Source organism: Papio anubis, chromosome 20, assembly GCF_008728515.1.
Source record: "Papio anubis isolate 15944 chromosome 20, Panubis1.0, whole genome shotgun sequence".
NCBI lineage: Eukaryota > Metazoa > Chordata > Mammalia > Primates > Cercopithecidae > Papio > Papio anubis.
Genome location: NC_044995.1, coordinates 45,624 through 68,421, shown reverse-complemented (window position 1 = coordinate 68,421; position 22,798 = coordinate 45,624). Strand labels below are relative to the sequence as shown.

The window sequence follows — 22,798 nt, the reverse complement described above, 5'->3', positions numbered from 1 at the left end:
ATGTTGGCCAGGATGGTCTCTATCTCTTGACCTCGTGATCTGTCTGCCTCGGCCTCCCAAAGTGCTGGGATTACAGGCGTGAGCCCAGTCAATAAGTAGCATTTAAATGACCAAAGGGAAATAACAAAAACTCTTCTTTCCCTTTTTTCTCCTCTCTTCCCCACCTCCTCCAACAAGTATTTATTAAACACATATTATGTGCCCTGCACTGTTCTAAGAACAAAGAAAGCTGCAACTCTCCAGACAGACTGAAATGTCTGCCTTTATGAAGCTCACATTGTAGTGGGGGAACCCAGAGAATAAATCAACAAATAAAAATATGACACTATGGAAAAAAACATATGACACTATGACTGGTGGCAATAAATGCTGTAAAGAAAAGTAGAGGGTAGGCGGGCCATAGTGGCTCATGCCTGTAACCTCAACACTTTGGGAGGCTGAAGTAGGAGGATCACTTGAGGCCAAGAGTTCAAGGCCAGTCTGGGCAACATAGCAAGACCCCATCTCTACAAAATAAAATAAAATAACCAGGCATGGTGCTGTGCGCCTGTAGTCCCAGCTACTCGGGAGGCTGAGGCAGGAGGATCACTTTAGCTGGAGAGGTTGAGGCTGCAGTGAGCTGTGATCACACCACTGCACTTCAGCCTGGGCAACAGAGTGAGACCCTGTCTTAACAAAAAGAAAAAGGGTACAATTCAATGACTTTGCCATGTTCAATAGCATGTGGTCATCCATTACCACAATCAATTTTAGAATATTTTCAGCCGAGCACAGTGGCTCACACCCATAATCCCAACACTTTGGGAAGCCGAGGCAGGAGGATCTCTTGAGCCTAGGCCAGCCTGGCCAACATGGCGAGACCCCCTCTCTTCAAAACATACAAAAATTAGCCAGGCATCATAGTGCACGCCTGTAGTCCCAGCTACTTGGGAGTCTGAGGTGGGAGGATCGCCTGAGCCTGGGAGGTGGAGGTTGTAGTGAGATGTGTTCACCCCACTGCACTCCAGCCTGGGTGGCAGAGACTCTGTCTCAAAAATAAAACACTGAGTGGGCCGGGCACTGTGGCTCATGCCTGCAATCCCAGCAGTTTGGAGGCCAAGGCGGGTGGATCACTTGAGGTCGGGAGTTCGAGACTAGCCTGGCCAACATGGTGAAGCCCCGTCTCTACTAAAATATACAACAACTAGCCAGGCATGGTGGCACACACCTGTAATCCCAGTACTCCACAGGCTGAGGCAGGAGAATCACTTGGAACCCGGGAGACGGAGGTTGCAGTGAGCCGAGAGTGTGCCACTGCACTCCAGCCTTGGTGATAGAGCGAGACCTTGTCTCAAAAATAAAAATAAATAAAAAATAAAGAACATTATTATCATCCAACAAGAAACTCTAGATCTATAAACCATCACCTCCCAATCCTCACATCCCCTCCCCCCGGGCCCTGGTAACCACCAATCTCTGTTCTGTTTCTATGGATTTGTCTATTCTGGGCATTTCATGGAAATGGAATCTACACCATGTGGCCTCTTGTGTCTGGTTTCTTCCTGAGCATCACATTGTCAAGGTTCAACCACATTGTAGCATGTGTCAGAGTTTCATTCTTTTTTATGGTCCAATAATATTTTATGTTATGTATAAACTATATTTTATTTATTCATCAGTTGATAAGCATTTGGATTATTTCCTCTCTGGGCTTATTATGAGTGAAGCTGCTATGAACATTGCACGCAAGTTTTTTTTTGTTTTGTTTTGTTTTGTTTTGTTTTGCGGTGAAGTCTCGCTCTTATCCCTCAGGCTGGAGTGCAGTGGTGTAATCTCGGCTCACTGCAACTTCCACCTCCTGGGTTCAAGCGATTCTCCTGCCTCAGCCTCCTGAGTAGCTGGAATTACAGGCACCTGCTACCACACCCAGCTAATTTTTGTAATTTTTAGTAGAGACGGGGTTTCACCATGTTGGCCAGGCTGGTCTCAAACTCCTGACCTCAGGTGATCTGCCCGCCTCAGCCTCCCAAAGTGCTGGGATTACAGGCGTGAGCTACCGCACCCGGCCTTGCACGCAAGTTCTTGTTTCTATTTTTATTTTTTGAGGCAGGGTCTCCATCTTTCACCCAGGCTGGAGTGCAGTGGTGCGGTCTTGGCTCACTGCAGCCTTGACCTCCTGGGCTCAAGCTATCCTCCCACCTGAGCCTCCTGAGTAGCTTGGACGACAAGTGCACACCACCACACCCAGTTAATTAAAAAACATTTTTTTTGGCTGGGCGCGGTGGCTCACGCCTGTAATCCCAGCACTTTGGGAGGCCGAGGTGGGCGGATCACAAGGTCAGGAGATCGAGACCATCCTGGCTAACATGGTGAAACCCCGTCTCTACTAAAAACACATAAAAAATTAGCCAGGCGTGGTGGTGGGTGCCTGTAGTCCCAGCTACTCAGGAGGTTGAGGCAGGAGAATGGCATGAACCCAGGAGGCGGAGCTTGCAGTGAGCTGAGATCGGACCACTGCACTCCAGCCTGGGTGATAGAGCGAGACTGTCTCAAAAAAAAACATTTATTTTTTTTTTCCCCACAGACAAGGTATCACTGTGTTGCCCAGACTGGTCTCAAACTCATGGGCTCAAGCAGTTCTCCCTTCTTGGCCTCCCAAAGTGTTGGGATTTCAGGAGTGAGCCTCCGCACTGGGCCCTGCACCAACAAGTTCTTATGTGGACATATGTTTTCTTTTTTTTTATGGAGACAGGGTCTCACTGTTGCCCAGGGTGCAGTGCAGTGGCGAGATCTCAGTTCACTGCAACCTCCGCCTCCACGGGTTTAAGCAATTCTCCTGCCTCAGCCTCCTGAGTAGCTGGAATTATAGCCGCCCACCATCACGCTTGGCTAATTTTTGTATTTTTAATAGAGACGGGGTTTCCCCATGTTGGCCAGGCTGGTTTCAAACTCCTGACCTCAGTTAATCCACCCGCCTCGGCCTGCCAAAGTGCTGGGATTACAGACGTGAGCCACCGTGCCAGCCCAAACGGCTTTTTCCATTCTTCCCAGCAATAGGTGACCCTCTGTTGCCCCACATCTTCTCCAGTGATTAGCATCAACCGGGATTTATTTATTTACTGGAGACAAGGTCTTGCTCGGTTGCCCAGGATGAAGTGTAGTGGCGAGATCATGGCTCACTGCAACCTCCACCTCCCGGGCACAAGCAATCTTCCCATCCCAGCCTCCCTAACAACCACCACACCCAGCTAATTTTTGTAGCAATAAGGGTCTCTGGTTGGTCTCGAATGCCTGGGTTCAAGCGATCTTCCTGCCTCAGCCTCCCAAAGTGCTGAGATTACAGGCATGAGCCACTGTGCCTGGCCAGTTTTTTTTCTAAAGCTATTTTGATAGGTGCATACTGGTGTTTCACTGCGGTTTTAATTTGCATTTCCCTAACAGCTAATGGTGTTTGAGCATCTTTCGTGTGCTCATTAGCCATCATATATATTCCTTTCTGTTTGTTTGTTCTGTTACTTGCCACTGACTTGAAGCTCACAAATATATTCTTTGGCAAATTATTGAAATATTTTACCTTTTTTTTTTTTTTGGAGATGGAGTCTTGCTGTGTCGCCCAGGCTGCAATGCAGTGGTATGATCTCGACTCACTGCAACCTCTGCCTCCTGAGTTCAAGCAATTCTCCTGCTTCAGGCTCCCAAGTAGCTGGGACTACAGGCATGCACCACCACACCCGGCTAATTTTTGTATTTTTTAGTAGAGATAGGGTTTCACCATATTGATCAGGCTGGTCTTGAACTCCTGACCTCAAGTCATCCACCCTCCTCAGCCTCCCAAAGTGCTGGGATTACAGGCGTGAGCCACCGCGCCCGGCCATATTTTTCCTCTTTTGAATTGGATTGTTTTCTTATCATTGCGATTTGAGAGTTCTTTATATGATCTGAGCACAGATCCTTGATCAGATACTTGTTTTGCAAATATTTTCTCCCGATCAATGGCTTGTCTTTCCATTTTCTTATCAGAGTTTTCTCAGAGTATGTTTTATTATTATTATTATTATTATTATTATTATTATTGAGATGAAGTCTCACTGTGTCGACTAGGCTGGAGCGTAGTGGTGCCATCTTGGCTCACTGCAACCTCTGCCTCCTGGATTCAAGCGATTCTCCTGCCTCAACCTCCCGAGTAGCTGGGATTACAAGTGCGTGCCACCATGCCTGGCTAATTTTTGTATTTTTAGTAGAGATGGGGTTTTACCATGTTGGCCAGGCTGGTCTCAAACTCCTGACCTCAGGTGATCCACCCGCCTCGGCCTCCCAAAGTACTGAGATTACAGGCGTGAGCCACTGCACCCAGCCTGGATTTTGCTTGTTTTTCTTTCTCATTGTTCCATCTTGGAACTTTAAACAAATAACTTTCTGGGTTTTTTTTTTTTTTTTTTTTTTTAACAGTTCCATAGTATTTCAAGACACAGGATATACAATAGTTCTTGCTTAACCAGTTTCCTACTGATTGATATTAATGTTCAATCTTTTGCCTGTGTATACAATGTAAATTTTATGCACAATGTCTTGTACATGCAGTACTTGGCATTGAATACATTTATCTCTAGGACAAATATCTGGACATAGAATTGCTTGGTCAGAGTCGGTACATTTGTAATTTTGATACATAATGGCTACATTTCCCTCTATAGAAATTGTGGAAACTTGTTCTCCAAGCCAGGCGGGGTGGTTCAAGCCTGTAATCCCAGCACTTTTGGGAGGTCGAGGCAGGCGGATCACTTGAGGTCAGGAGTAGGAGACCAGCCTGGCCTACATGACCCCATATCTACTAAAAATACAAAAATTAGCTGGGCATGGTGGCTCACACCCGTGGTCCCAACTACTCGGGAGGCTGAGGCATGAGAATCGCTTGAACTGGGGAGGCAGAGGTTGCAGTGAGCCAAGATCGCACCAATGCACTCCAGCCTGGGCAACAGGGCGAGACCCTGTCTCAAAATAAAATGAAAAAAGAATTATTTGCAGTTGGGCACAGTGGCTCATGCCTGTAATCCCAGCACTTTGGGAGGCCAAGGCAAGTGGATAGCTTAAGCCCAGGAGTTCAAGACCAGCCTGGGCAACATGGCAAAATCCTATCTCTACAAAAAAATAAAAATAAAATTAGCCAGGTGTGGTGGTGCATGCCTGTAGTCCCAGCTACTTGGGAGGCTGAGGTGGGAGAATCACCTGAGCCTAGAAGGTTGAGGCTGCAGTGAGCCATGATTATGCCATAACACTCCAGCTTGGGGAAGACAGTGAGACCCTGACTCAGAAAAAAAAAAAAAACAACTTGAGCCGGGCATGGTGGCGTGTACCTGGAATCCCAGCTACTTAGGAGTCTCAAAGAGAGAGAGAGGGAGAGAGAGAGAATTATTTGCACACATTAGGTGGCTATTACTTAGAAAATAACATGTGGCCAGGTGCAGTGGTTCGTACCTATTATCCCAACACTCTGGGAGGCCGAAGTGGGAGGATTGCTTGAGCCCAGGATTTCAAGATCAGCCTGGGCAACATAGTGAGACCCTGTCTCTATTAAAAAAAAATTTTTTTTTAAGGAAAAAAAACAGAATAGTCCAGGCGCAGTGGCTCATGCCTGTAATCCCAGCACTTTGGGAGGCTGAGGCAGGTGGATCACCTGAGGTCAGGAGTTCGAGACCAGCCTGACTAACATGGAGAAACCCCATCTCTACTAAAAATACAAAATTAGCTGGGCGTGGTGGCGGGTGCCTGTAATCCCAGCTACTCAGGAGGCTGAGGCAGGAGAATCACTTGAACCCTGGAGGTGGAGGTTACAGTGAGCCGAGATCACGCCATTGCACTCCAGCCTGGGCAACAACAGTGAAACTCCATATCAAAAAAAGAGAAAAAAAGAAAAGAAAAAAAACAGAATAGAAGAAAATACCGAGTGTGGCAAGGATGTTGAGAAAATGGAACTCTTGTGCACTGTTGGTGAGCATGTAGAATGGTACAGCTGCTATGGAAAACAGTTTAGCAGTTCCTCAAAAAATTAAACCTAGAATTACCATATAAACTCAGCAGTTCCACTTCTGGGAATATGCCCAAAAGAGCTAAACTTTAGGTGGGGGGACTGTAACAGATATTTGTACACCAATGTTCATAGCCACATTATTTGCAATTACCAAAAGCTGAAACTATCCAAATGTCCGTTGATTAATGAATGGATAAACAAATTATGCTATACTCATACAATGGAATATTATTCAGCCTTAAAAAGGAAGGAAATTCGACTGAGTGTGGTGGCTCATGCCTGTAATCCCAGCACTCTGGTAGGCCAAGGCAGGCGGATCACCTGAGGTCAGGAGTTCAAGACCGGCCTGGCCAACATGGTAAAACCCTCTCTCTACTAAAAATACAAAAATTAGCTGGGCCTGGTGGTGCACACCTGTAGTCCCAGCTACTCGGGAAGCTGAGGCATGAGAATCGCTGGAACCCAGGAGACGGAGGTTGCAGTGAGCCGAGATTGCACCACTGCACTCCAGCCTGGTCGACACAGCCAGACTGTCTCAAACAAACAAACAAACAAACAAAAAACAAACAAAAGGCCAGGCACGGTGGCTCGTGCCTGTAATCCCAGCACTTTGGGAGGCTGAGGCAGGCAGATCACAAGGTCAAGAGATCGAGGTCATCCTTACCAACATGGTGAAACCCCGTCCCTACTAAAAATACAAAAATTAGCAGGGCATGGTAGCGCGCACCTGTAATCCCAGCTACTTGAGAGTCTGAGGCAGGAGAATTGCTTGAACCCAGGAGGTGGAGGTTACAGTGAGCTGAGATCGCACCATTGCACTCCAGCCTGGGAACAGAGCAAGACTCCATCTCAAACAAACAAACAAACAAACAAAAACACCACACATAGGAATAACTAAACTAGGGAGCAGCCACTTCCTCTAGGGCTAAAGCCAAACTCCCGAGGAAGACAAAAATTGGGAAGAAGGACTTGCCTGCCCAAGCTGCTCCCCACCCAAGATTAGAGTTTCACTGTAGAGGTATGGCCATGGCCCACTGGGTGACTGAGAAGTTCATTGAGGTGCAACCAGCCACTGAAATTTGCTAGGGGGAGGGGTAAACGTCACTGGGTGTCCAGTGCAGGGCTGGTCCCTGTCCATCACAACATCCCGCTGAGAGGGGCCGGTGAGAATGAGGAAGAGAAGCCCGTAAGAATCAGGAAGAGCCCTATCCTCATTCAGTGTTCCTCCAGCGCCCTCTGCTGACAAGGCTTAACACTGAGCTAGCTGGCAGAGGAGAAATGTTTACAGGGTCCAGCTCCAATATCACAAACCGGGAGAGAGGCCTGAAGTTGGAGCCACCAGCCTGTAAACTGATAACTGGTACAGGGTGGTTGTTAGAATGAAAGCCAGTGAATGGATTGGATGTGGTGGCTTATGCCTGTAATCCTAGCACTTTGGGAGGCCAAGGCAGGAGGATGGCTAGAGGCCAGGAACTCCAGACCAGCCTGGGCACCGCAGTGAGACCCCATCTCTACAAAAATTTTAAAAAATTAGCTGGGCGCAGGCCAGGTGTGGTGGCTCATGCTTGTCATCCCAGCACTTTGGAAGGCCAAGGCGGGTGGATCACCTGAGGTCAGGAGTTTGAGCCCAACCAGGCCAACATGGCAAAACCCCATCTCTACTAAAAATACAAAAATTAGCCAGGCATGGTGGCACACTTCTAGTCCCAGCTACTTGGGAGGCTGAGGCAGGAGAATTGCTTGAACCCAGGAGGCCGAGATTGCAGTGAGCCAAGATAGAGCCACTGAACTCTCCAGCCTGGGCAGCAGAGTGAGACTCCATCTCAAAAAAAAAAAAAAAAAAAAAAGCTGGGTGCATGTGGTCTAGCTACTCCAGAGGCTGAGATGGGAGGATCACTTGAGCCTGGGAGTTGGAGGCTGAAGCTGAAGTAAGCTGTGATTGCAACAGTGTACTGCAGCCCAAGTCACAGAGCGGAATCCTGTTTCAAAAGAAATCCTGTCTCAAAAAGAATTAAATGCAATGAATACTAACAGAAGGTAATTGTGAACGTAATTGTTTCCTCTTCTGAACAGCCTGTGGTCTCCTGAAATTCAAAACCGTGAACTGGCTCCTTGATGAGGTCCCTTTCCACTAGGTAACATTCTGTGGCTCCCCACAGAAATAAAGAGGTGAACCTCGATCGGGTGTGGTGGCTCACGCCTGTAATCCCAGCACTTTGGGAGGCCAAGGCAGGCAGCTCATCAGAGGTCAGGAGTTCAAGACCAGCCTGGCTAATATGGTGAAATCTGGTCTCTACTAAAAATACCAAAAATTAGCCAGGCGTGGTGGCGAATGCCTGTAATCCCAGCTGCTGGGGAGGCTGAGGCAGGAGAGGCTGAGGCAGGAGAAACGCTTGAAACCGGGAGGTGGAGGTTGTAGTGAGCCGAGATCGTGCCATTGCACTCCAGCTTGGGCAACAAGCAGGAAACTCCGTCTCGGGAAAAAAAAAAAAAAAAAAGGTGACCCTCAAAAGTGGGCAGTGAAAAGTAAAAAGAACAGAGATTTTTTATGTCCAGACACCTGGGTTCAATTCCAGCTTCCTCCAGGTAGTAAAGCAGTGCCTGCTGGACATGGTGCCTGTGATCCCAGCACCTTGGGAGGCTGAGGCAGGAGGATTGCTTGAGCCCAAGAGTTCAAGACCAGCCTGGGCAACACAGTGGAACCCTATGTCTACTAAAAATAAAAATAATAAATTAGCCAGGTGTGGTTGCGTGCACCTGTGGTCTCAGCTACTCGGAAGGCTCTTAAGCCTGGGATTTCGAGGCTGCAGTGAGCTGTGATCACACCACTGCACTCCAGGCTGGACGACAGAGCAAGATTTGATCCCAAAATAAATAAATAAGTAAAGCAATTCTGGCTGTACTAATAGGTCAGCCTCAGAATTTCAGTGGCTGAACCCAAGTTTGTTTCTTGTTCCTATAAACTCTAGTTGGTGTAGGAAGGGTGGAAGGAAGCGGCGGGGAAATCCATGCTTTCCCAGACATTTGGTTCCTTCCGTCTTATGGCTCTGCCATCCCCAGGAGTCCCAGATTCTCCTCTGGAGTCTCTGTATCCAGGAGCAGAGAGAGTGGGGAGTCACATGGTGTGCGTTTATGGGCCAGGCCTGGAAATAGCCACACATCACATCACCACCACCTACACTTCCTTGGCCAGACCCAGTCTCTTGGCCCCACACGTAGCAGCAGGGGAGAAGAGAAAAGGTCATCATGCCATATTCCCAGCAGAAAACTGAAATGGGGTTGGGTGGACGGCTCGCCAGTCTCTGCCCTGCACCACTTTCCTAGCACTGTCCCCTTGGACGAGCGACATGGTTTCTGTGAGGCTCAGTTTCCAGCTCTGAAAATGAGGTTAAGCAACCCTGCCTTCTCCGCCAGCTGTAAGGAATCAGTGTGATAAAATACGTGGTAAATTGCTCAATAAATGCTGTCAGGCTGGGTGCGATGGCTCACACCTGTAATCCCAGTACTTTGGGAGGCCGAGGGGGGTGGGGGACAGATCAACTGAGGTCAGGAGTTCGAGACCAGCCTGGCCAACATGGGGAGACCTCGTCTCTACTAAAAATACAAAATTAGCCAGGTGTGGTGGTGGGTGCTTGTAATCCCAGCTACTCGAGAGGCTGAGGCAGGAGAATCGCTTGAGCCTGGGAGACGGAGGTTGCAGTGAGCCAAGATCGCACCACTGCACTCCAGCCTGGACGGCAGAGTAAGACTCTGCCCGAAAAAAAAAAAAAAGGCAAATTGCTCAATAAATGCTGTTGTGATTATTCTGATGATATCCTCCCTCTTCAGCCCTCCCGCACCCAAATAATCTGCTCGATTTCTCCCAACAGGCACGACCTGGATGATCGAGATCATCTGCTTAATCCTGAAGGACGGGGATCCGTCCTGGATCCGCTCCGTGCCCATCTGGGAGCGGGCACCCTGGTGTGAGACCATCGTGGGTGCCTTCAGCCTCCCGGACCAGTACAGCCCTCGCCTCATGAGCTCCCATCTTCCCATCCAGATTTTCACCAAGGCCTTCTTCAGCTCCAAGGCCAAGGTTGGGAGGAGGGGTGTATGTCAGTTGGGAGGGGCTGCATGGGTGTGTGGGGTGACAGGGAGACGGAGCATAACACATTGATTCATTCAGCACCTATTTGTTAAGCACCTACTATGTGCCTGTCTCTGCTCTAGTGCAGTGGTCAATATACACACAGAAATGCCTAGCACAGTGATCAATATACACACAGAAATGCCTGCCCTTTGGCAGGGAGTGATGGCTCACACCTGTAGTCCCAGCACTTTGGGAGGCTGAGGCAGGAGGATCACTTTGGGCCAGGAGTTTGAGACCAACTTGGGCAACATAGTGAGACCACATCACTACAAGAAATTTTAAAAATCAGTCAGGCATGGTGGCACACCCTTGTAGTCCCAGCTACTTGGGATGCTGAGGAGGGAGGATCACTTGAGCCCAGGAGGTCAAGGCTGCACTAAGCTGAGATCACATTACTGTACTCCAGCCTAAAAAAAAAAAAAAAAAGCCGGTGCTGGCGCGGTGGCTCACGCCTGTAATCCAAGCACTTTGGGAGGTAGAGGCAGGCAGACCACCTGAGGCCAGGAGTTCAATACCAGCCTGGCCAACATGGTGAAACCCTGTCTCTACTAAAAATACAAAATTACCTGGGCGTGGTGGCGCACGCCTGCAATCCCAGCTACTGGGGAGAATCACTTGAACCTGGGAGGCGGAAGTTGCGGTGAGCTGAGATTGCACCATTGCACTCCAGCCTAGGCAACGGGAGTGAAACTCTGTCTCAAAAAATATATATATATATAAAATATTACATGTCATAATATAATAGTATTACAATATACTTTATATTTAATATTTGTATATTTAATATTTATATAATATATTTAATATATAATATATAAGAATGTAATACAATATAATATATAAAATGTCTGATGGGATAAATTTACACTGCGGGGAGAGGGCTGGAGATAGAGTTAGGGGTGAGTGTGGGGCTGCAATTATAAAAGGAGGTCAAGGGGGCGCCCAGTGAGTAAAAACCCGGGAGGCGATGGTAGGAGCCACAGAGGTTTCCAGAGGAGGAACATTTCAGGCAAGAGGGAAAAGCAGGTGCAAAGGTCCGGAGGTGGGTGTATCTGAGGTGCAAGAAGGAGATCGGTGTGGTCGGAGCCAAGTGAGCAAGTGGGGAGAGGAGTGGAGTTGAGGTCGAGGTCGGGGGCAACAGGGGCCAAAATGTGCAGGGCCGCGTGGGCCCAGCGAGGACTTGAGCTGTGACCGAGTGACGCGGCAGCGCAGCAGGGATCGGAACGGAGGAGGAGCCCGAGCGGGCTTAGGCTTCACCGGCGCCCTCTGGCGGCCAGATGGGGACCAACTGTTGAGAGAGCAGAAGCCGGGAAGCCAGAGAGGCGGCGCTGGCCGGGGTCCAGGGGAGGGGAAGGTGGCTGGACCAGGGTGGTGGTCACGGAGATATTTTGAAGGCGAGACCGGGAGGATTTGCTGACAGACTGGATGTGGGTGTGAGAGAAAGGGATGAGTCAAGGGTGACTCCAAGGTTTCGGCGGAAGCAACTGTCAGGATTGGGCAACTGGGAAGGGGAGGAGGGAGGGGAGCAGGCGGCGGGGGGAGACACGGGCTCTGCTGCGGCCCATCCCACGTCCAGCGGAGGCTGCCGGTGGGCACAGAAATGCACCCATCAGGATCTCAGGGGAGAGACCTCAGCTGACACGTCCATTTGCAATTCCGTGGCACATATATTCTGTAATTAATCGAAACCCCAGGACTGGGTGATATGGCCAAGGAATTGAGCTTGGTCAGAGCAGAGAAGGGGACTGCAATCGGGAAGTCCCCAAGACCACCCTCAGGCTCAACAACTTAGCAAAACTCATAGTGTTCAGCAAAGCTGCTGGACTCCCTGGTTATAGTCAATTACAATGAAAGCAAACTTGGAAATCAGGCAAGGGGGCTGGGCGCGGTAGCTCACGCCTGAAATCCCAGCACTTTCAGAGGCCAAGGTGGGCAGTTGATTGAGCCCAGGAGTCCAAGACCAGCTGGACAACTTAGTAACACCCATCTCTACAAAAAAAAATTAAGAATTAGTTACTTGGAGTGGCATGCACCTGTAGTCCCAACTACTTGGGAGGCTGAGGTGGGAGAATCACCTGAGCCTGGGAATTTGAGGCTGCAGTGAGCCATGATTGTGCCACAGGCACTCCAGCCTCAAGGACAGAACAAGACCCTGTTTCTTTCGTGTTTTTTTTTTTGAGACGGAGTTTCCCTCTTCTTGCCCAGGCTGGAGTGCAATGGCACGATCTCGGCTCACTGCAACCTCTGCCTCCAGGGTTCAAGCAATTCTCCTGCCTCAGCCTCCCAAATAGCTGGGATTACAGGCACCCACCACCATGCCCACCCACAGCGCCTGGCTGACAAGACCTTGTTTCTAAAAAATAAGACTAGGCTGGGCACGGTGGCTCATGCCTGTAATCCCAGCACTTTCAGAGGCCGAGGCGGATGGATCACTTGAGGTCAGGAGTTCAAGACCAGCCTAGCCAACATGGCGAAAACCCGAATCTACTAAAAATACAAAAATTAGCCAGGCGTGGTGGCAGCCACCTGTAGTCCCAGGTACTTGGGAGGTTGAGACAGGAGAATCACTTGAACCTGGGAGGCAGAGGTTGCAGTAAGCTGAGATCGTGCCACTGCACTCCAGCCTGGGAGACAAAGCGAGACTCCATCTAAGCAAACAAACAAAAAATTCCAAGGCATTAGGAAGTATCTCAGGACCTAGGGCCAAGGGCCAGGCCTTTCTCTGGGCAGAAAGGAATCCTCTATGGCACAGGAATCAGGAGGGAGCCCTGGAGAGCCCCAACGTCATTACAAGGCCTCACACCAGAAGCCACGTTTCTCTAAGTCTGTTTTCATTTAGTTTTTGGTGGATCAGGGGGTGTTTTTTTGTTTTTTTGTTTTTGTTTTTTTTGTTTTTGGTTTGTTTGTTTTTGAGGCAGGGTCTTGTTCTGTCATGTAGGCTGAAATGCAGTGGCATGATCACAGCTCACTGCAGCCTCGACCTCCTGGGCTCGAGTGATCCTCCTGCCTTACCCTCCCGAGTAGCTGGGACCACGGGCACGCACCACCACACTCAGCTAATTTTTGTATTCTTTGTAGAATGGGGGTCTCGTTATGTTGTCCAGGCTGATCTCGAACTCCTGGGGTCAAGTGATCCTCCTGCCTCGGCCTCCCAAAGTGCTGGGATTACAGACGTGAGCCACCGCGGCTGGCCAAGTGTTCTTTCTCAGCCTCCTTCCCTTCATGCCTTCGTCATCCCCTCAAGCAATTTCTACAGCCTCCTGTGTGTGGGGCTCTGGGTTAAGGCTCTAGGAATGAGTAAGACCCCGCCTGTCCTCAAGGGGTTCCTCACCCTGTGAGTAACCAACACGGTAAAAGCCCATCTGTATTAAAAATACAAAAATTATCCAGGTGTGGTGGCACACTCCTGTAATCCCAGCTACTCAGGAGGCTGAGGCAGGAGAATCGCCTGAACCCAGGAGCCAGAGGTTGCAATGAGCTGAGATGGCACCACTGCACTCCAGCCTGGGCAAAACAGAGTCAGACTCTGTATCAAAAAAAAAAAAAAAAAAAAAAAGGCCGGGCGCCGTGGCTCACGCCTGTAATCCCAGCACTTTGGGAGGCCGAGACGGGCAGATCACCGGGTCAGGAGATTGAGACCATCCTGGCCAACACAGTGAAACCCCGTCTCTCCTAAAAATACAAAAAATTAGCTGGGTGTGGTGGCGGGCACCTGTAGTCCCAGCTATTCCGGAGGCTGAGGCAGGAGAATGGCCTGAACCCAGGAGGCGGAGCTTGCAGTGAGCCCAGATCGTGCCACTGTACTCCAGCCTGGGCGACAGAGCAAAACTTCATCTCAAAAAAAAAAAAAAAAAAAAAATTCTGCCCTTAGTCCTTCCTGCTTCAGGGTCAGAAGAGAGGGGTCTCCAGGGCAGGAGGCCTTAGGGACTGGGGTCCTGCCTGCGTCTGACGCCTTCTCCCCTCTCACCATCCGCACGCAGGTGATCTACATGGGCCGCAACCCCCGGGACGTCGTGGTCTCCCTCTATCATTACTCCAAGATTGCCGGGCAGTTAAAGGATCCGGGCACGCCCGACCAGTTCCTGAGGGACTTCCTCAAAGGCGAAGGTGAGGACAGGGCAAAGCCAGGCAGGAGGGGTGGGGAGGAGCCCCAGAGGACCCTGATGGGCAGAGGAGGGACAGAGGAGGGGTAAGAAAGGGAGAGAGGCAGAGACACAGGGCATCAAAAGGAGCAATGGAGACAGAGAGCAGGCAACCAAGAGAAGAAGAGACGGAGGGAGAGAGACCAAGAGACCGAGAGATGCAGGACAAGCAAGGGACAGAGGAGACAGAGACAGAAAGACACTCAGATACAGAAAGACTGAGAGAGACGGCAACAAAAAAGAGACAGGGGCCAGCACAGTGGCTCACGCCTGTAATGCCGCACTTTGGCAGACCAAGGCAGGCAGATCACTTGCACTCAGGAGTTCAAGACCAGCCTGGCCAATGTGGTGAAACCCCATTTCTATTAAAAATACAAAAATTAGTCAAGCATTGTGGCATACGCCTGTAATTCCAGCTACTCAGGAGGCTGAGGTGGGAGGATCACTTGAGCCCATGGGGGAGGTGGCAGTGAGCAGAGATCGAGCTATTGCATGCTCTTGCACTGCAGCCTGGGCAACAGAGTGAGACCCTGTCTCAAAAAAATTAAATTAATAAATAAGTAAAAAATAAAAAATAGGCTGGGCGCGGTGGCTCATGCCTGTAATCCCAGCACTTTGGGATGCCGAGGTGGGCGGATCACAAGGTCAGGAGATCGAGACCATCCTGGCTAACACGGTGAAACCATCTCTACTAAAAATACAAAAAATTAGCCGGGTGTGGCAGGCACCTGTAGTCCCAGCTACTCGGGAGGCTGAGGTAGGAGAATGGCGTGAACCCGGGAGGCGGAGCTTGCAGTGAGCCGAGATGGTGCCACTGCACTCCAGCCTGGGCGACAAAGCGAGACTCCATCTCAAAATAAATATATAAATAAATAAAAATTTAAAAATAAAAAGAGGTAAGGAAATAAATGCAGAAAGAGAGATAGAGTCAGAGAGAGACAAGGAGAGACAAGGAAACAGGAGGACACAGGCCCCAGGTACTAAGACAGGCAGCGCCCTTTGGCCACGTGTTCCTTTATCTGCTGCTGTCAGAGACCCTGGCTTTGGAGGGAAATCCAGGTGTGTGGAGGGGGACTGGATGGACAGATGGACAAGAGCACCCCAAGACGGGCAACCAGGGGAGAAGCAGGTTGGAAGAGCCCCCGAACTTGATGGAGATGTGGGGGCTCTGGGGGCTGGACCTGGGGGTTTGTGGGGCACAGCTAGTTAGACCCATGAGCCCCAGTGGGGCTGGGGGGACCCTGTCACTTGGCCCTCACCCAACTTGTCCCTCTGCCCACAGTGCAGTTTGGCTCCTGGTTCGACCACATTAAGGGCTGGCTTCGGATGCAGGGCAAAGATAACTTCCTATTTATCACCTACGAGGAGCTGCAACAGGTGAGTCCCCACCTCCGCCAGGTGCAGCATCCCCCACCTGATGCCCTCTGCTCACACCCCACTCTCTCCCCTTCTCGAGGGTCTCAGGACCCCTCCGCTTCCCCATGCAATGCGCCAGCCTCTGAGGATACTGCAGGAACAGAACAGAGGCCCTGAGCCTGTGAGCAAGGACCACAGACAAAATCCCTAAACCACACAGCGAGCTAGCGGGGCAGAGGAGCTAAGGAGCAAAGGCAAGTGGGAAGGAAGACAAGGAATGGGCAGGGGCGAGATTTAACACAGGAGGGTTGGCCGGATGCAGTGGCTCACACCTGTAATCCCAATGCTTTGAGAACCTGAGGCGGGCGGACCCCTTGAGCCCAAGAGGTTGAGGCCACCATGAGCTATGATGGTGCCACTGTACAGCCTGGGCAACACCTCAAAACCCTGTCTCAAAAGAGAGAGAGAGGGCCAGGTGTGGTAGCTCACACCTGTAATCCCAGCACTTTGGGAGCCCAAGGCAGGTGGATCACTTGAGGTTAGGAGTTCGAGACCAGCCTGGCCAACATGGTGAAACCACATCTCTACTAAAAATACAAAAATTAGCTGGGCACAGTGGCACATGCCTGTAGTCCCGGCTACTCAGGAGGCTGAGGCAGGAGAATGACTTGAACCCAGAAGGTGGAGGTTGTGGTGAGCTGAGATTGCACCACTGCACTCCAGCCTGGGCGACAGAGCAAGACCTTGTTCCAAAAAATAGAAAGAAAAAAGATTGAACCACATGAAATGCCTGTATTCAACCAATCTTTATTTATTTGTATTTATTTAATTTAATTAATTTATTTAGTTTTGAGACAGAGTTTCGCTCTTGTTGCCCCGCCAACCAGTGTTTATCTTAAGACGGTAATTTTGGTTGGACATGGTGGCTCACGCCTGTAATCCTAGCACTTTGGGAGGCCAAGGTGGGCAGATCACCTGAGCTCAGGAGTTCGAGACCAGCCTGGCCAACATGGTGAAACCCTATCTCTACTAAAAAAACAAAAAAACTAGCCGGCCATGGTGCAGGCGCCTGTAGTCCCAGCTACTCGGGAGGCAGAGGCAGGAGAATCGCTTGAACCTGGGAGCTGGAGGTTGCAGTGAGCCGAGATCGCACCATTGCATTCTAGCTGGGTTATAGAGCAAGACTCTGTCTCCAGAAAAAAAAAAAAAAAAAAAAGGTAATTTTATATGGTTTTCCCAAATGTTGTTATTATCCCTATTTTATCGATGAGGAAACTGGAGGTTTGTAATTTCAGAGAGGGTTGATAACTTGCCCAAGGCATATGGCTCTTGCCTGCAGACTCCGTGGTTATTTTTTCCCACCCTGGTAACTTTCTTTTAATGGAAAGCTCCAGAAAAGGTGTTGGTACTACTCCTCCCCCTCTTTTCCAGCAAGCTTTCTTCTCCAAACCCAGAACTGGGCCACAGAGCCTAACAGCTTCTGGGCTGCCCCTGGGTGTGAGGCGCCGCCTACATGTTAAAATTTCTGGGACACGTCAGTGGTTCAAGAAGATAAAGAGATGGAAGGTTATGAAACCAGGAATGACCTGGAAAATAGGAGCCATGGGGTTGGCGGAGCTGACCAGAGGGCTGACCGTGCTGGGCGCTACGTATCAAAAGGCAGCAATGGCCGGGCGCAGTGGCTCACGCCTGTAATCCCAGCACTTTGGGAGGCCGAGGCAGCTAGATCACTTGAGGTCAGGAGTTTGAGATCAACCTGGCCAACGTGGTGAAACCCTGTCTCTACTAAAAATACAAAAATTAGCCGGGCATGGTGGCACATGCCTATAATCCCAGCTACTTTGGAGGCTGAGGCAGGAGAATCACTGGAACCCATGAGGTGGAGGTTGCAGTGAGCTGAGATAGCACCACTGCACTCCAGCCTGGGCGACAGAGCGAGACAGTCTCATTGTAATCCCAGCACTTTGGGAGGCCGAGGTTGGCAGATCACCTGAGCTCGGGAGTTCGAGACTACCCTGACCAACATGGAGAAACCCTGTCTCTACTAAAAATACAGAATTAGCCAGGCGTGGTGGTGCATGCCTGCAATCTCAGCTACTCAAGAGGCTGAGGCAGGATAATCGCTTGAACCCGGGAGGCAGAGGTTGCAGTGAGCCGAGATTGCACCATTGCACCTGGACAAAAGGGTGAAGCTCATCCAAAAACAGGCGGTAGCAGTGTGGCTCCAAGCCTGTAATCCCAGCACTTTGCTGGGAGGCCCGGTGAAGGCAGGATCTGAGGTCAGGAGATCGGAAGGACCATCCACAGCCATGCAGTGAAACCCGTCCTCTTCATCACCATAGAAAATTAAGCGGCGGGCGGGCGGTGAGGGGGTGGTGGGCACTTGCCTCTTAGTCCCAGCTACTTGGGAGGCTGAGGCAGGCAGGAGGCCAGTGAACCAGGGCTTGCAGTGGGCGGGTGGCGCCACTGCACTCCAGCCTGGGGCACCAGGCAAGACTCCAGTCTAAAAAGCAGAGGGGCAAAGGGGAGGACTAAGGGCTCCAGGAACCTGAGCTCCTCTCTGGCTGTGTGACCTTGGACAAGTGTCTCTCCCTCTCTGGGCCTCTCTTTACCAATTGAGATAATGACATTTCCCTTGCAAAGCTGATGGTGGGATCGGCACAAATGTATGGGGGGCTTGGATCAGAGCTTGGTACATAGTAGACACTCAGTAAGGAAGGTGATATTTGAGCTGCAGCCATGGCAGTGGCCCTTCTGGAAGCCCCGTGCCAAGGCCTGGAGGGAGGAATGTGTAGGGAATGGTGAGTCTCAGAAGGAGAAGGTGGGACAGGTATTGGAAGAGCTGAGACCACATCTGTTCTTTTTTTTTTTTTTTTTTTTGAGATGGAGTCTCGCTCTGCCACCCAGGCTAGAGTACAGTGGTGAGATCTCGGCTCACTGCAACCTCCACCTCCCAGTTCAAATGATTCTCCTGCCTCAGCCTCCCAAGCACCTGGATTACAGGTGCCCGCCACCATGCCCGGCTAACTTTTGTATTGTTAGTAAAGACAGGGTTTCACCATGTTGGCCAGACTGGTCTCCAACTCCCGACCTCAAGTGATCCGCCTGTCTCAGCCTCCCAAAGTGCTGGGATTACAGGCGTGAGCCACTGCACCTGCCCCACTTCTGTGCTTGATAGCTGGGTCTGGGTCTGGGTCTGGGTCTGGGACTCTGTCCCAGGGCACTCGGGAGCCACAGAAGAGTTGGGAGCCAGTGAGGAGCAGGGTCAGTTTGGGTGTGGGGGATGAGCTGGAGGGGGATGAAGACTGGAGGCAGGGAGGTTATGGAGCAGCAGGCTGGGGCATGGGTCCAGGAAGGAGAGGATGAGGCCTGAGCAGTGCTAGGCTACAAGGGCACAGAGGAGGGGACATGGCAAGGGGAGGCAGGTGGGAAGTGACAGGTCTGATGACGGGACAGAGTTTGGGGGTGAGGGGTACCCAGAGAGGGAGACCAGGCTCCTGGGTGGATGGGATCCTGCAGTGGGAGCCTGGGGGAGGAGCAGGTTTGAGATGTAGACCAGCCAATGCCTGTCTCTAACCAAAGGAAGGTGATTCCGGGTAAGGTGATGCTCTGACCTCTGACCCTGCTGTGACCTCTGCCCCAAGCCCACCTATTCCCTCCCACCTAGAGAACCGTCCAAAGACAGAAACTGCAAAAACCCTTAGAGGCAATATAGCCCAACCCCTCAGCTTGGAGCTGGGGAAACTGAGGCAAAGAGGCAGCGTCCCTCAGGCAGCCCTGGGGTAGGACCCAGACGTGCAGACCCCAGGTTCCATGCTCCTTCCTTGGCTGAGTGCCCTCCCTCTGCTGACCCGTCTCCCCTGCCTGCAGGACTTACAGGGCTCCGTGCAGCGCATCTGCGGGTTCCTGGGCCGTCCGCTGGGCAAGGAGGCACTGGGCTCCGTCGTGGCACACTCGACCTTCGGCGCCATGAAGGCCAACACCATGTCCAACTACACACTGCTGCCTCCCAGCCTACTGGACCACCGTCGCGGGGCCTTCCTCCGGAAAGGTGCGGGGGCTTTGGGGTTCGGAGCCCACTAGGCCACTGCCTGGCTGTGTGACCTGGGAGAGTTACTTAACCTCTCTGGGCCTCAGTTTCTCACCCAGCTGTAACATTGGGTGAACAGGGTCACTGTGGCCCCAGGGTTGATCACGCACAGGGCTTAGCACTGGCTCGGCACACGTGCCAGCCACCCGAGGCGTCCCCACCCAGAGAACTCCCAACGAGAGCAAAACGTCCAGGAGTACTGCCAACGCCAGGTCTGCCCGAGAGAGGAGATCTAGAATCTTCACGAATCCTCCTCCACGGCCATGTTCACGGCAGAAATACTCAAACTTTGGGTTACGGGGTGCAGGCGGCAGCGCAGTTGTTTCCTCTTCCTGCTGTAACGAACACCGCAAACTCCATGGCTCAAAACGACACACGTTTACTCTTCTTTTTTTTTTTTTTGAGACGGAGTCTCGCTCTGTTGCCCAGGCGGGCTGGAGGTTGTAGTGGCGCGATCTCGGCTCACTGCGACCTCCGCCTCCCCGGTTCAAGCGATTCTCCTTCCTCAGCCTCCTTGAGTAGCTGGGACTACAGGCACCTGAAACCACATCTGGTTAATTTTTATATTTTTAGTAGAGACGGGGTTTCACCATGTTGGTCAGGATGGTCTCAGTCTCCTGACCTTGTGATCCACCCGTCTCAGCCTCCCAATGTGCTGGGATTACAAGTGTGAGCCACCGCGCCCGGCTTTTTTTTTCTTTTCTTTTTTTTTTTTTTTTTTTTTTTTGAGATGGAGTCTCGCTCTGTCCCCAAGGCTGGAGTGCAGTGGCTCAATCTCAGCTCACTGCAACCTCCACCTACCGGGTTCAAGCGATTCTCCTGCCTCAGCCTCCTGAGCAGCTGGGATTACAGGCATGCGCCACCACACCTGGCTAATTTTTGTATTTTTAGTAGAGACAGGGTTTCTCCATGTTGGCCAGGCTGCTCTTGAACTCCTGACCTCAAGTAATCTGCCCGCTTCAGCTTCCCAAAGTGCTGGGATTACAGGTGTGAGCCACGGTGCTTGGCCCCTGTTTTTTTTTTTAATATGTTTTTAATAAGAACAGGGGTCTTGCTATATTGCCCAGGCTGGTCTCAAAGTCCTGGGCTCAAGCAATCCTCCTGCCTCAGCCTCCCAAAGTGCTGAGATTACAGGTGTGAGCCACCGCGCCTGGCTGCATGTACTTTCTTAACATCTCTGGAGGTCAGGAGTTGGGCTAAGATCTGTCTCGCTGGGCTAAGATCAAGGTGTTAAAAAGGACATATTTCTTCTGAAGGCTCTAGGGGAGAATCTCTTGCCTCACCTTCTCAGTTGTTGACCCACCTGCATTCCGAGGCTCATGGCCTCTTCCTCCATCTGCCAAGCCACCAGAGAAGCATCTTCTTTTTTTTTTTTTTTTGAAACAGAGTCTCTGTCACCCAGGCTGGAGTGCAGTGGTGCAATCTCGGCTCACTGCAACCTCCACCTCCCAGATTCAAGCGATTCTGCTGCCGCAGCAGAATCCCTGAATTCTATCAGCCCCAGGTTTCCAGGTGAGGGGTGATGCCCTGGTGATAGCCCCACAGTGAGAAAACTGAGGCTTGGACTGGGTGCAGTGGTTCATGCCTGTAATCCCAGCACTTTGGGAGGGGGAGGCAGGTGGAGCACCTGAGGTCAGGAGTTTGAGACCAGCCTGGTCAACATGGTTAAACGCCATCTCTACTAAAAATATAAAAATTAGCTGGGTGTGGTGGTGCACGCCTGTAATCCCAGTTACTCGGGAGGCTGAGGCAGGAGAATCACTTGAATAGGAGGTTGCAGTGAGCCGTGATCACACCACTGTACTCCAGCCTGGGCGACAGAGCGAGACTCCATCTCAAAAAGAAAAAAAAAAAAAGAAAACTGAGGGTTGGAGGGTTCCTGAGGCTTGCTTGCTGCGCCAGTCAGCAAATTGGTTGCAAGCCCTGAGCACAGTGCCTGCAGAAGGGGGTCCCTTCCATGTCCCAGCAGTAATGGCTGCAGCACGGAGTGTTGTGGGGGCATTGAGACAGGAGGACTTGTTCTAGCAGGGGAGGTTTGGGACTGGTCGCAGAGGAGGTGACACAAGCTGTAAGGTGGGCAGGAATTCGGGGTTGGAGACAGAGGTTCTAGGCAGAGACTTAAAGGGTCCGGGATAAAGGGGAGGACTGACAGGAAGCCTGCAGTAGCAGAGGCAGTGAGGGCGGAGGTGAGAACGGTGCCAGGTGACAGGCCAAGACTCTGCCACCATAGGACACAAAGGGGGCAATGTGGAGGGTGGGGAGGACGGTGTTTCTGGCAAAGGGAACACCTCGCCAAAGGCCGGGAGGGGTAAAGAGGGTGCTGGAATGTTGGAGGTAGGGGCTCAGTGCTCCCCAGAGGCTCCTCACCCCCTGGTGCGCCCTCCCCTCCAGGGGTCTGCGGCGACTGGAAGAACCACTTCACGGTGGCCCAGAGCGAAGCCTTCGATCGTGTCTACCGCAAGCAGATGCGGGGGATGCCGACCTTCCCCTGGGATGAAGACCCGGAGGAGGACGCCAGCCCGGACCCTGAGCCCAGCCCCAATCCTAAGCCCAAGCCCAGCCTTGAGCCCAACAGCCTGGAGCCTGAAACTAGACCCAACTCCAGCCCCAGCCCCAACCCTGGCCAGGCCTCTGAGCCCCCGCACCCGCGACCCTGAGAATAAACACGTCGCTTCCGCCCAGGTTCCTTGATGCGCTGTGGCAGGGCATGCAGCGGGGCGTGGAGAATCCTCACCACGCCAAGGCTTCCAGAGGCCAGGTTTCCCGACTCAGAGTCCTGCCCAGAGGCAAAGGTGCTGCAGGAACCCAGCACTGGGCATCTCACTTTCCCGGGGTGCGGGCCTGATCCCCAGTCTGAGGTAGAAGGGGACTGGGGGCCTGGACTCCCGGGTCTGAGGGAGGAGGGGCCGGGGGCCTGGACTCCCGGGTCTGAGGGAGGAGAGGACTGGGGGCCTGGACCCCCGGGTCTGAGGGAGGAGGGGGCTGGGGACCTGGACCCCTGGGTCTGAGGGAGGAGGGACTGGGGCCTGGACTCCTGGGTCTGGGGGAGGAGAGGCTGGGAGCCTGGACTC

The 22,798-nt window shown here is 51.6% G+C and overlaps 1 protein-coding gene across 2 annotated transcripts in view; it reads left to right on the top strand.

The window, feature by feature from the left end:
* The window catches only part of SULT2B1 (sulfotransferase family 2B member 1), a 47,356-nt gene extending 24,948 nt beyond the window's left edge, over nucleotides 1–22,408 (top strand). The window contains exons 1-6 of one of the 2 annotated variants that reach the window (XM_017952572.3): nucleotides 9,239–9,423; nucleotides 9,877–10,085; nucleotides 14,120–14,246; nucleotides 15,564–15,658; nucleotides 19,508–19,688; nucleotides 22,119–22,408. In XM_017952572.3, coding sequence (XP_017808061.1) covers nucleotides 9,390–9,423; nucleotides 9,877–10,085; nucleotides 14,120–14,246; nucleotides 15,564–15,658; nucleotides 19,508–19,688; nucleotides 22,119–22,384 — 912 coding nt within the window. In that variant the 5' untranslated portion in view covers nucleotides 9,239–9,389 and the 3' untranslated portion in view covers nucleotides 22,385–22,408. Of the gene's footprint in view, nucleotides 1–9,238; nucleotides 9,424–9,876; nucleotides 10,086–14,119; nucleotides 14,247–15,563; nucleotides 15,659–19,507; nucleotides 19,689–22,118 lie in introns of those variants that run through there. The other variant, XM_003915835.4, reaches the window with a different exon arrangement.
* Nucleotides 22,409–22,798: the final 390 nt, after the last annotated feature.